Source organism: Tachypleus tridentatus, chromosome 2, assembly GCF_004210375.1.
Source record: "Tachypleus tridentatus isolate NWPU-2018 chromosome 2, ASM421037v1, whole genome shotgun sequence".
In the NCBI taxonomy this organism is placed as follows: Eukaryota; Metazoa; Arthropoda; class Merostomata; order Xiphosura; family Limulidae; genus Tachypleus; species Tachypleus tridentatus.
The window spans coordinates 67,990,460-68,005,467 of NC_134826.1; the positions used below are offsets into that span (position 1 = coordinate 67,990,460).

The 15,008-nt window shown below is 36.8% G+C and overlaps 1 protein-coding gene across 3 annotated transcripts in view; it reads left to right on the forward strand.

Annotated features, from left to right (window-relative positions):
* Positions 1-2,125: 2,125 nt before the first annotated feature.
* Positions 2,126-15,008, forward strand: part of LOC143244106 (high mobility group protein B1-like) — a 32,620-nt gene continuing 19,737 nt past the window's right edge. For 2 of the 3 annotated variants that reach the window (XM_076488193.1, XM_076488190.1), the window contains exons 1-2: positions 2,126-2,226; positions 5,721-6,103. In XM_076488193.1, coding sequence (XP_076344308.1) covers positions 2,223-2,226; positions 5,721-6,103 — 387 coding nt within the window. In that variant the 5' untranslated portion in view covers positions 2,126-2,222. The remainder of the gene's footprint in view (positions 2,227-5,720; positions 6,104-15,008) is intronic. The other variant, XM_076488192.1, reaches the window with a different exon arrangement.

Here is a 15,008-nt window from a genome sequence, read left to right on the forward strand (position 1 = left end):
TTTACTCAACTGTTACAACACAATCTTCATCAAGTGCAGCCAGCAGCAACTCATCATTAAACTCAACAGGACGATCTGAACATGGCGCATCACTTAACCTGTAGTCAACTGATCTGAACTTCTGAAACCACCTTCGACATTTTCTTTCATTGAGAGACTCCACACCATAAACACCTTGATTGGTTATGTAGTTTGTTCTGCACTATTTCCGTTTTTAAACTCATAAAGCATTATACGCCTAATGTGCTCCTCAGACACATCCAACTTCATAAGAGTTTATTTGATTATAGATCTGAAAAAAGTGGAGTTGGGTTAATTTCTTTTATTTGTCTGATTTTATTTATACACGTACTGGTAAATATTTTAGTTATGAGCCTTCTAAAAAGACAGAAATGATGATGCACTTTCTGTATTAAATTTTCAAACATTACTTATGGGATGACCTGATATTTCTTTTTTTTTTACATTTATTTCAGTTCATTCTTTTCTAGTTTATACATTTGTAATTTGAAAGCAGAAACGGATCAGTTACGTAAATTAGAGGAAACACCTGTAATCTGAGTAAGTTTTAAAACAATTATTATAGTTATTAGCTTCGAGATACTGATATAAAACCGCAATTCGCGAAGATGATATATACATATATGAATTATTATTAAGCTAGGTGAGCGGGCCAGGTAGGTTAAGGCGTTCGACTGGTAATCCGAGGGTCACGGAATCGAATCTCGGACGCACCAAACATGCTCGCCCTTTCAGCTGTGGAGGCGTTATAATGTTCGGTCAATTCCACTATTCGTTTGTAAAAGAGAAGCCCAAGAGTTGGCGGTGGGTGGGGATGACTAGCTACCTTCCCTCTAGCCTTACACTGCTAAATTAGGGACGGCTAGCACAGGCAGCCCTCGAGTAGCTTTGTGCGATATTCCAAAAACCAAACCAAACCGTGAAAAAATTAAGATTCACTAAGAGCAACTAGCGCCACGCACATTGATCGCTATTTTCATTTAACATAAGGGAATTCGAAAGGAACGCTAATTTCATATATACAGCAATATTTCTCACAGTTGAATTAGGTGTTATCTTTAGAGAACAACTAAAAGGAAGTCAACAATTCTCTGGGTCATGTATTTATGTGAAAAAAAAATGAATAGACTTAGATTAAGCGAAAGTTTTGGAATTTCTTTCACAGTCAAATGAGAGAGCAAAAATTGCTTGGCATGCTAGAATACCACAACTGTGGTCTAGCCCGTCTTTGCAAAATCTTAAACTTATATTCTTTGATTCTATTATCTTCATAATAAAGCAAAAAGAAGCCAGAGACCTTAGATCTACTAATACCCTCAATAATCCTGTAAATATGAATAAGACTACCTTTTACCCTTATTGTTTGGAGTTGAGAGTATTATTATAAGACACCTCTTCGATTTCTGCAACTTTACCAATGTACTAATTATGTTCCTATAAATATTATTGATGCGAATGAGGAAGAGCAGTGTTTCATGTAGTAATGAACAAGAGTTTTTATTTATACGAAAATAATAGTTATTACATATTTAAGTAAAATATAACAAAAAATAAAGGTCTGGCATTGTCTGGTGGTCAGGGCAATCGACTTGCAATTTGAGTGTTGTGGGATCAAATCCCGTCGCCGAACATGTTTGAACTCTCAGCCCTGGAAAAATTATAATGTGATTGTTATTCTCACTATTTGTAGGCAAATAGGAACTCAAAATTTGACTGTAGGGAATGCTGATTAGATGCCCTCTATCTCAAGACTATTACTTCAAAATCATGCCAGGTTTGCGCAGATAGCTCAAAATAATTTTGGACGAATTTCAACAACAACAACAAAAAAAGATAGTATGTTATCTCATCTCATATAAATGGCAACGTTATAATGTATATAGCTCATCGAACTTTACAAATTAGTAAATTTATCTCAACTTTTTGGACAAATAATGCTTATACTTCTGGTTTTCACACTAAAATGTCTTGCGCTAAAGCTAACTGTGATACAAATGTCAATAACTACATTTTATATATAGAGAGATCAGTATTTGAGATCAAATTATTTAATTCATGTTTATTTAATCACCGTTAGGTGGCAATGCGTCAATATAACACTACAGCGCTTGCGTCAAGAACTTACACAATAGATATGTGAAGTTTGGCGTATGTAAGATAGGGAAGACGTGTTATATATTTTACAAAATAACATAAGAATTATGGGTAAGTGAGACTTACAAACTTTGGTAAAATACTTTATAAAAGTTAATGCATAAATAAGCTGAGATCATATTTCTTTGCCTTTTGGTAATGGAATCGAGTTTTATGTTCAGAAAAAAAACTGATAAAGTGGATTTTTGGTTCGAAGCTTTCATGCTTTCCCGCCATTACTCGAGTTTATTTCATGCTAGTCTAATTTATCAAGCCATTTAATAGTTTTGGCACCGTTTTTGACGCAGTGGGACATTTATATAAGTGTTTAATTAATATATTGAATAGTGTAATGTATCAAGCCAATTGTATTTTGTCAATTAGTAATAAATTTTGATTCAAACTCGCACGATGGGATCTGCCATTACTTTCATAAATATAAAACTGGATAAGGAAGGAGACCAAAAGTAGGCTTGGACAAGCCCAACGGATCATGACCAGTTATCGTTGTCGTAACAGCGAGCGTGAGAGGAAAGACCAATCAGAGCGCTATATACAATTTGACGGAAAATGTTTTTCTGAAACTCAGTATATTAGGCTTAATAAAACGTCAAAATTCGGTAAATGGAAAAAGAAAAAAAGACATTTATAGTTATTGGTTGCAAATGTGAATTTAATTGCATACATACAAAAATGATACATGTAAAGTACATGAATAATGTATAAAACTAGGTTGCATTTTCCTGATAAATTTTACGTTGTTGCAAAATACAAATTTATAATCATATTCGTGATAATAGTATTAATATTATAACTTTCAATTGGGAACTAATTAATCTTATAAATTTTAATAAAAGGTTCACGTTCTTAATTCCAAAATATACTAACGTTTGCAGTCCTCCTTTCAATTAATGACATTTTGCCTTTTTAAAAAGTATTTTCAGCCGTAGTTCTATAACAATGAATTTTACTACATACATGAAACTGGTAAATCCTTAGTGCATCTGGAAGCTATGACATTGTAGGCTCAATTTTCACCAATAACATTGAGAAGAAAAGCAGGTATGGTCATAGCAGTTATCAGTTGTAAGGTACAGAACTTGATGGATCACATAGGCCCAAGTAAAAGATTTTAGCTTTACTAATTTCATTCTTAATTACTTTAGTAAGTAACTGAACTTTGATTTTTACCTATTATCCTTTTGTTAATAAAATTCTTAATTAGAGTTAAAATCAACATATTTTTAAGAAATACTTATATCTGTTGTATATTACCTCTTAATCCATAATTTTAAATAATTAATGGTAATTTTTGTCCTTATGGCCACAAAATTGCCTTTCTAAATACCAACTTCAATTCTTGCAACTATATCCTTTGTGATTAACAGTAAAGTTACCTCTTCTCTGATTGGCTGTTTGTCTGCTTTAAGAAATCTTCCTTTATGAATATTTGACTTCATACAATTCCAGTCATTGTGTCTAAAATTAAAGTATCCCATACTTGTTGGATTGTTATTCTTTTAACAATCCTGAATTCAGTAAACAATTTCTGAGTGATGTAATTGTCTGATGAGATGACTTACAATAGTTCCCAGTTAAAAACTCTCTACCATATAGATTGAACTTCTATTTGAACTAGAGCCTTGAGCTCACTGTTTTGTCAAAATCTGAATTTGAGCTGATAGTTTTTACTATTTTAAAACAAAAAGGGCTATACCTCAATATAATAATAGAAAAGCAACTTTATAAGATCATCTAGTGTACCCCTTTAAAGAAAAATAATCCATTCTTATCAAACCATTTTAGAGAACACAAGCAAATTAGTCAAACCATTTTATAAAATTAATAAATTAACAAGTCTATATCTAGATTTCAGAAACATACCTATTTTTTAAATATTCAAGTTTGTTTTAACCACACTATCAGCACTTCCTAACAATTCTGAAGACCCAAATCAAGCCCTTCCAAAGTTTATTCCACTAGAAAAAATAAATGCTAAACTTAAAGCCTTTCTTCATATAGTAACTAATGTGGTTTACCTAATATTCTTAGAGGCCTTCATGTAGTAAGTACTTGTGATAAAGCTTTACTAAGACAATGTATGAAGCTATAATAACATGCTTGATCTTTTGTTTACTTCATGTTCAACAGTTAAAGTGTGTTCCTTTTACATTTTCACAGGTAAACCTGTAGTAATGACAGTGTAATTATCTTCTAGGTTAGCTTAATGGCAAAATAATATTTTCTTTCATCCATTTTGTGGCTTTCAGATTGTTCAACTAATTAGAAACCTGAACCATAGATAGTGACAAGCCAGCACATAGAATGCTAATATCCCATGTTCTCAACTTGCTTAGATATTAATAATTAAAAAGTAACAAAATAAAAAATTTGCTGGTTGGTCTCTAACCTACACCATACATTCATTGTACGACTTTATGTTTGTTTGGCTTTGTCAGGCTTGTCACACTTTAAAAAAATCTTGCATTTAATGAGTAATTTCACTGGTATGAGAAGTGATGGAAGTTTTTTAATCTTTAAATCTTAGAAATTCAGATAAATTATACATTTAGGACATTCTGTTATAGTTCTTGATACATTTATATTTTCTAAAATGAGTCTGTGGAAGTTACATGAATTATTTTGTGAACAGTTGAGGCTGACACAAGTGCTAAATTTCGTGTTTTCTGTGTGTATTTATTGTTACACATTTTAAAAGTAAATGTAAAAATTAGAAATTTAAATTAGATGATCAAACTAAAGTGAACAAATTTCTTATCACTTGATAAGGAAGCACAGTTTGTGTGGTATGTGGTTTTAGGCTGTAACATGACTGTTTATTTACATAAAGCTTTATAGCTTCATTTTCTGTGAGAGAGGCTAAAATAACATTTTAAAGTAATAACAACAGAAAATAAGAAGTTAGAAACTGGTGCTGTTAGGATAAATAATTATAATTGTCTGTTAGAGTATATAGTCATTTTGGAAAAATAAAGGTATTTTTTATTTCCTCTGTCTAAATGTTTCAATGTGCACTGCTGATTTCTGGTAGTTTACAGAAAATAAGAACAAATATGTTTTGCAAGATAAAAACATTATTCATATCAGAGATTCTAGGAGTTATAAATGAAATATGAAAACTAAAAATAAGTTTTTATTCTTAGTATGATAATCATGTTGCATTTACTGTCTCTTTTGTGTTATATAGGATCTTGAGCATAGACTGACATGTTTGTGTTACATAGAACCTTGCACTTATGCATTTGTGTTATATAGAAAAAAAGTAGAATGAAATTAATAGTTTTTCTCTTATAAGAAGTAAGTAATTTGTGTGTATTTTAGGTTAACGTCATTTAATGACAATTGACGTTTGTATTGCTTAACATAAAAGTGAAAAAGAATTAGGGAAGGTACTATAAGCTTTTCTCATATTCTTGTTAATGTAAACTTATCTTGGTAACATAAAGAATTGTTTTGAAGATGAATAAAATCATGTCATAAGAAGTGATTGTTCTGATATAGTGTGAAATTACCACACACATTTTATATTGTTTATCAATCTATAGCAGAATATGACTACCAGGAAATGGCACAACACCAGGCAGCAGCTATGGCCTCAGGTGGGAACTCGACATCTGGTATCCATCCTTCTATGGCTCAGCTATTACCAACAGGACTCAATTTATCAATGAATGCTGCTAATCACTTGATTGGTGCAGGGCTACAAGGGTCACCTTTTGCAAATAACAGTGGTTCTCATCACTTCCCTCATAGTTCACATCTCATGACAGCATACCCAACTGGTAGGAGTGGTGGTGGGAAGATGAAGAAAAAGCCAAAGGTCAACAAAGATGGCATGCTTCCACCAAAACGTGCCACCACTGCATATATCAATTTCACCCAGTGGTATAGAGAAGAGATGAAGAAGTCGGGAAGACAGATACCCCGGGTAAGTAGTGTGAAAATAATATTTGTAACTGGTTAGTTTGGTTGAACTTTTGTCACCAATACAACTTTTAGGAGTGTTAGATGTGTTTCATATTAAATAGTTATTGGGGTTTGTACTGAGAAGTTGAAATGTTTATAGGAAGGTTAACAAATATTTATTGAATGTTTTTATCTATAGAGACAACTGTAAGAGGGTAAAGATGTTTTACCAAGAAATTTTGTCCAGAAATACTTATTTGTATACTTATGTCTGTCTATTTTCTGTGGATGAAAAAATTCAAACTATCAATTTAGTTCTGGTTTAAAGGAACATCTAACAAATACTGAATGATGATTGGATAACACTTACTCATGCAATTTTCCTTCCCCCTACCATTATTCCAAGTTGAACAGTGGAATAATGTTGTTCCTGACTTTATCAGTGGTCAGAAATGTCGTTATTTACATAATGTATGTATTGGATCATGTATTGAATCTTCTGTGACTATATGTCATCTACAACATTAATAAATACAACTTTTGGTCCCTGCTGAAACCACTAGATCCCACTTGTTGCTGAGTGAAAAGGCACCATATCTACACACACACACGCACTCATCTAAGAAAAAGTTTGAAATTTTCCACTTAATTGTGCCCTCCATTTATGATAAATTGCACTGTATTGTATAGATTCAGAATTTAAGTTTTTTTCTATTGTTTGATTAATTAAAAGCAGGGTTAAAATGTCATATAGAACTTGATGAAATAGCAACCCCCCAAAAAAAAACTGGATTTCACTATTTAGTCCATGTATGCCTTATGCACATTAACTGCAAAAGCTGTGAATGTTTCTGTTGCCTGTTACCTGCTCACACAGTTGTTGCATCAGCTGAATATGAATGGATATTTTGTTTGTTTTACCCTAAAGAATAATTGCAGGATACCTCTTTCTTACTGATAATCACAACTTTTCATAGTACTAAACAATATTAGTAACTTGTAAAATGTTGGAAGTATCTATGATTTTTAGAAATTGTGAGGATAGACAAAAACCTACAAATATAAGAGCTGTAACTATAAAGTAAAAAACTTAATGAAAGTACACACAGTAGTTACTAACATAACAAAAGTAAGAAGTGTAAAAAATATGGTTAAGCATAATAGTTTCTGTTCATTTGTTAACACACATAATATAAAGTCGAGTCCATTTGATGATAAGAAAAGTGTTTCCCCCTCGGTGTGGATTCCTGTACGTGGTGAGGGGACCTCCCAGGGAAGGTTTTGTTCTATCTGGTTACCTTCTCTGGGATCTGAACATCCACCCACGTGTTTGCCGTGCGTGGCGACCCGTGAAGGGGAGGAGAGGATCCTGGTGGTTGAGGGGTCCAACCCTAACACACCACTTTGGCCTCGAATTCCTGTAGACGGGCGGCCTTTGGGTGGCCCCCCTTGGGTCAATCGGCTGGTCCACTTGGGCTAGAGTCAACCAAGTACCAGTGTTGGAAGTTCTCAACAGGTGTTGTGGACATTGTGCCTGATGCTGGTGTTTGGGTATAGTGCTCACGAAACCCTGGCGTTGCTGCATTGTCCTTGCATGACTTTGTAGTGCGTCCCCTTGTAGGGCTCCATGGTGGGTGGGGTCAGTGGGTACCGAAATTTTTCTTTTCCTATGGACCCTCAAAAATTTAAATAAAATTGTAAAAAAAACAGTCAATGGGTAGCGACCACGCCTTGAATACTCAGAACAGCAATCTTCAACATCAGTAACACACGTACCTCATTTTCTTATATTACATTCTCTTTCGGAAAAACCTTTAGGGCAAATGTCCCCTTTTTTTATTCAAAAGGGACTAGAGGGACTTGCTGGCTCTCCAAAGTCAGTAAAGAAACTTCGATCTGGTGACATATTGGTTGAAACATCCACATCCCAACACAGTGAACTCCTCTTGAATTCAAAGGCAATTGGGGATATACCTATTGAGGTTACACCCCATGCTACCATGAATTCTTCATGAGGAGTTATTGTTGAAAGGGATTTGAAGAACGTTCCCGAGTCAGAGATTCTCGCTGGTCTCTCAAACTCAAGGAGTTTCTGCAGTGAGGTGCATCTCCACTCACAAAGATGGAGTTACACTGCCAACAAATACCCTCGTTTTAACATTTACTTCACCACGTGCACCTGCCACCATCAAGGCAGGTTATCTCATTTGCAGGGTTCGGCCATACATACCAAACCCTCTTTGATGTTTCCAATGTCAGAGATTCGGCCACTCAAAGACATCTTATCGTGGTTCCCTGACATGTGCTCGTTGTGGAGGCAAGGACCACGATGCCTATAACTGTGACATGAACCCACATTGCGTAAACTGCAATGGTTCTCACCCCTCTTACTTTCATTCTTGCCCAAAATGGTTGGAGGAAAAAGAGGTGCAGCATTTGAAAACGACACATAACATTAGTTATTCTGAGGCTTGGAAATTGCTGTCCACAACTCCATCTCGGACATATGCTGCTGCACTTCATTCCACAACTACAGTGGGAGTGCAGACAGATCTCTCTGTGCCTCCAAGAGAATCGTTTTCAAAACAAATGAAAAGCCTTTTGATCTCCGTGGTTAAAAAGGTTGATGAATCGACTTCCACACCCATCTCTGTTCCTCCCGTACCTTCCAACAAACCTCAAGATCCACGTCCTTCAGTTTCAAATACAGGCATTTCTTCTGATACATCTTTTTCTCCCACCACAAGAGACAAAACAATTATTCATTCGCGTCCTCAGTCACTGGATTCCCCTTCCAATAACAAAAACCTGCCTACCCGACCCCGAGCAGGATCCATGGAGGTTGATAGACCTCTTCCAACTAAAGACAGTAAAGAAAAAAGACGTGTCGTAAACCGAAGGGTTCTCCAACCACTTCACCTACCCGTTCTTAAAAATGGCCACCTTGATACGATGGAACTGTCGAGGTTTACGTTCTAATCTGGATTATATCAAAATGCTGATTGCTTCCTACCATCCTGTTTGTCTTTCTTTACAAGAAACATTTCTCAAAACTACTGATACTGTCTCCATTCGGCAGTTTTCTCTGTACAGAAATGACAGGTTGTGTGATGGTCGAGTACATGGAGAAGTGGCACTGTTGGTTGATCAACACGTGCCCACTCTGTCTTTGTCACTCAACACACCCTTGGAGGCTGTAGCCATCCGTGTTTCCTTGGGTCATACCATCACTGTTTGTTCTCTGTACCTGTCCTCTGGAGAGACATATGATCAATCAGATCTTGATGCTCTCGTTGAACAGTTGCCATCTCCATTTCTAACCCTAGGGGATTTTAATGGACATCATCCCCTCTGGGGAATAGCTATTATTGATGGGAGGGGCCGATCTGTAGAGCGGATGCTCTCTGATCACAATCTTTCTCTTTTCAATACTGGTTCTTCCACTTACTTTCATGCACCTAGTCAGTCCTTTACCTCAATTGATCTCTCAGTTTGCTCCCCTTCATTATTCTCTCATTTTTCATGGAGGGTTGACAGTAATCCACTAGGCAGTGATCATTTTCCGATCCTTTTGAGAGAGACTGGCTGTGGTCGATGCCACCCTACCCGCGTGCCCCGGTGGAAGCTGGATCAGGCAGACTGGTCCACTTTCATTGCTCTCACAGAACTTGATCCTGCCATCGTAAATCAGCCATCAATAGACAACTGTGTAGCAGCGGTAACTGACTGTATTACACATGCAGCTGCTCAGTGTATTCCTAAAACATGGACACGTTTTCCACGATATCCTCGTCCGTGGTGGAATCCTGCTTGCCACTTAGCACGGAAGGCTCAAAAGCGGGCCTGGGATACTTTTCGTAGATATCCCACACTTTCAAACCGGGTTGCTTTCCAACGGGCCCGTGCACATGCTAGGTGGATAAGACGTCAAAGCAGAAGGAATCTTGGATTAAGTTCACAACCAGCATATCTTCTACCACCAGTTCCAAGATCATATGGGACAGGATTCGAAAGGTTAATGGGCACTACAATTCTGTCCCCCTCTCGATCTTCGGAACTGATGTTCGGAACATCGCTAACACTCTAGGTGAAAGCTTTCGCCGGGTATCTAGCACTTCTGCTTGTTCCTACACCTTCCTGGCCATCAAGACTTGGGCAGAGCGATCACCTCTTTCCTTTCGAACTGACTGTTTCTTTGACTATAATTGTCCCTTTACCCTGGTGGAACTAAAAATGGCCCTTCATCGGTCTGCCAGTACGTCTGTTGGACCTGATGATATTCATTATGACATGCACCATCTATCTCCTACTTCTCTTGATGTCCTTCCAATTGTCTTTAACTGGATCTGGCAGGAGAATGTTTTTCCTGATGCCTGGCACCAGGCTATTATTTTACCTTTCACTTAACCAGGGAAAGATCCCAAGATTCCTTCAGACTACCGTCCAATTGCTTTGACGAGTTGTCTCTGTAAGACCTTAGAAAGGATGGTTAATGCTCGTCCTGTTTGGTTCCTCGAATCAAACAACCTCCTCTCGCCCACCCAGTGTGGGTTCTGATGACAGCATTCCACCACTGACCATCTAATACCTAATTCAACTTGAAACATCAATCAGAGAAGCCTTTCTCAAATGCCAACATCTTGTATCAATATTCTTTGACATAGAGAAGGCTTACGACACAACATGGAGGTATGGCGTTTTGCGAGACCTCCATACATATGGGTTACGTGGCCATCTACCCATGTTTATTAAAAAAATTTTAATGGACAGGAGATTCCAAGTTCGTGTGGGTTCGACACTCCCGTTCTTTTGTACAGGAACTTGGAGTCCCTCAAGGCTGTGTATTGAGTGTTACACTCTTCAGTATAAAGATAAATGCCATCACTGAACAACTCCCTCTCACTGTTGTGAATGGGCTGTATGTCGACGACTTTCACATCTCATGTCAGTCGTCAAACACGAGATATATTGAGCGGCAACTACAAACCGCCCTCAATTGTGTACGGAAGTGGACTCTGGCGAACGGCTTTAATTTCTCTCTCTCTCCAAAACTGTATGCATGCACTTTTGCAATCGACGGGTATTCACCCTGATCCTGAACTTCATATCGGTGAAGTTTTGCTGCCAGTGGTCCCGGAGACCAAGTTCTTGGGGCTTATCTTTGATTGTAAACTGACCTTTATACCACACTTAAAGCAGCTTCGGGTCAAATGCACAAAAGCACTGAACATCCTCCGTGTTCTCTCTTCTATCAGTAGGGGGGCAGATCGCTGTTCAATGTTAAAGGTATATTGTGCTCTTATTGGATCAAAACTCTATTATGGATCAATGGTCTATGGCTCTGCCAGACCCTCGGCATTAAAGATGCTGGACCCCATTCATCACCAAGGACTTCGACTCTGCACTGGGGCTTTCCGCACTCTCCAGTTCAAAGTATATACATTGAATCTCATGAACCTTCTCTACACCTTCGCCGTTTGCAACTATCTTTACAATATACTTCGAAACTTCATTCCTTACCAAAGCATCCCATCTGGAAATGTTTTCCTTCCTCGGTAGGCAGTACTTTTTCAGAACAGACGATCTGTCATTGCTCCGTTTGGCCTTCGCATCCGGCCGCAATTGGATGAATTGGGTCTGTCCTTGGATAACATTGCAGATTCCACAGGTCGGCCCATCCCACCATGGCTTATTACAACCCCAAATGTGACCTTTCTTTCAGTCACCTAAAAAGGCAGATACTCCAGATTGGAAGTACCGTCTTTTATTCAATGAATATCTTTCAAACAATCATTCAGTTCCCATTTATACAGATGGTTCCAAATCAGGTTAATTCAGTGGGCTCTGCTATGGTTTGCTATGGGTCAGTAGTTGCGAGCAGAATCCCTTCTACAGCTTCTGTGTTCACTGCTGAACTGTATGTCATATCTCTTGCCCTGGATCATATTGCAGCTGAGCAATACTCCAACTGCACTATTTATACTGATTCGCTTAGTTCTATACTTGCCTTGGAATCGCTACACATTAGCTCACATCCTATTCTCGCTGATATTCGAAACCGACTGGCCCATTTCTCATTAGCAGCTACTTCAATCCAGTTTTCTGGATACCAGGCCATGTTGGTATTCGCTGGAACGAGCTTGCAGACATGGCAGCGAAATATATGTCTGCTTCAGCACCATCACTCCTATGCCTATTCCGTACATGGACTATGGTGTTGTCTTCAAGGCTCGGCTCCGTGCCAGCTGGCAGTCCACTTGGAGTGAGCAACGCGACAACAAACTTTTTCAAATCAAACCCAAAATTGGACTTTGGCCATCTAGCTTCCGTAAAGTTCAGAAGGAGGAAGTTGTTCTCACGAGGCTACGCATTGGTCACAGTTTTTTAACTCATCATTTTCTTTTATCTGGAACTGATGCACCAATGTGTAGTTTGTGTAACACCCAAATCACTATCAGCCACGTTTTACTTTCTTGCCATCATTACAATTCTCAACGACGGCAATATTTTAAACATATTTTTTCCCAGGGTCAGTCTGTAACATTGGACAGAGATATTGGTGATGGTGACTCTGTCCACTTTGATAATGTTTTTAATTTTTTAATGGCCATCAATCTTTTTAATCTCATTTAAGTGTTGCATATTTATTCATTACACCTTTTTAATTGTGGTTCCTTTTTTACAGTTTTAATCTCTCTCATTCAATTTGACATTGGACAATGGCCAGAACATTAAATAACTCGACACCAGGACTGGAAAGGCCAACTTCAGGTGACTAACGCTACTGTTTGAACTACTCGTTAGTCGTCCTGGCGAGTTGTTATTATACTTTTGCTGCATATCATTTCACACTTTTAGTACTGGCCATATTGACTCATAACCCAGAACCAGGACTGGAAAGACCAACTTCAGGTGACTGACGGTGGTTTTTATACTTACCTGTTAGTCTTCCTGGCGGGTTATGATCATTACCATTCTGCTACAGGTAGTCCTTTACAACTTTGTTGACTGGATGTCAACATTGGTTTTTACGCCATTTTCTGTTTTAATTGCCGTTCTGCTTTTATCTTCAATTAATTTTACAAATTTTACTCCATTTACTTGACTTTTATCTTTTTACTGGACATTTGGCTACTCATTATTACGATTTTGCGGAGTGTCTTTTAAAACTTTTATTCTTTTACATTTTGATAATAGCTGCTATGACACATAACCCAGAACCAGGACTGGAAAGGCCAACTTCAGGTGATTGACGGTGGTTCTTGAACTTACCTGTTAGTCTTCCTGGTTGGTTATGATCATTACCATTTTGCTAGAGTAAATATTTTACAACTTTGAAGACTGGATGTCACCATTGGTTTTTACACCATTTTCTGTTTTAATTGCTGTTTTGTTTTTACCTTCATTTACTTTTACAAATTTTACTCCATTTACTTGACTTTATCTTTTTACTGGACATTTGGCTACTCATTGTTACAATTTTGTTATGTATCTTTTAAAACTTCTATTCTTTTACATTTTGATACTGGTTGCTATGACATAACCCGGAACCAAGACTGGAAAGACCAACTTCAGGTGATTGATGGTGGTTCTTGAACTTACTTGTTAGTCTTCCTGGCGGGTTATGATCATTACCTTTTTGCTAGAGTAAATACCTTACAACTTCTTATACTCTGCCTTCTATCTTAACATTGTAGATTAAGTGTCAACATTGGTTTTATACTTTTTTGTTTTACCTTCATTTCCATTTATGTCTATTACTACATTTATTTATTTATTTATTTTTTACATTTTTATCGAATGTCTGGCGCAGATAGCCTCGCTGCTTTGTGCCATAAAACACTAAATCAATCAATCAACCAAAAAGTGTTTCACTTTAAGTTCCATTTAAGCCTAACTTTATGTAAAATGTCTCAATAGACATTTCTAATTTTCTCGTGGTTATGGTATTCTCGTACCTCTTACTTTGGAAAAAAATAAATGTATAGCATTGAACTGACTGGCTGGCTCCACAATCAGTTTCTTTAATCTTGTATAACTTGGGACTTTATTGTTTAATTGGGTCCTAAATTTTCAAGGTTCTGAGGCAAACACTCATTGAGAGATGTCAAAATCCCTTCCAACTAAAATTGATACAAATGTCTAAGATAAAAAAAAAAAAAAAACAGTTAATGAAATTTGCATATCAAATAAGTTCCTGTGTATGTGTGGAACAGTAGTTAAACCTCCATCACAGAAACGAATCAGCAGTCGTTGCTTTGCTAAATAATTTGTTATCTGGTTTTTTGAACAGCCAGTCCACATTGTGATTCATCATTCCTCTTGCCGCTTGAAGTTTTCCAAGTGTGTAATTAGACAAGGATCTGGTTTCTCTTAAGATTAATTCCAGTTCACATAAGGCAGTAAATCCTGTGTAACTTGGTCAGTTATATAAAAGGCTAAAGTGATGAGAACATTATAAACTAAAACAACAAATTACTGCATGGTTAGTTTCATTTCAGGCCTAAACCTTTCTTAATGAAATATTAAAAAGTAAATGTTTATAAATTAACAAGTATGCAATTGTGCTTAAAGAAAGTGAGGCACATTAAACTTTTATATAACTAATTTGTGTTTGGAAAAAGAAAAGCCAAACCAAAGGTGATAATACATTGATAACAGTCATAATACACAATAATACATTTAGATATAATAAAATTGTTTGATGGACAAAAGGCCAATAAAAATAATAAACAAAAAAAATGTTTGTCTCCTGCTTAACATGTTGCATTTTTTCAAGGCCACATATTAAGACTGCAATGTGAAGGTGAGAATAATCGTAGTTCTTGTCTTTAAAATGTTGAGGTAAAGGTGTTTCCCTTGATTACTTGACAGTTATATTCTGAAACTTATCTTGTATGTCATCCATATGTAACATGGGATATATA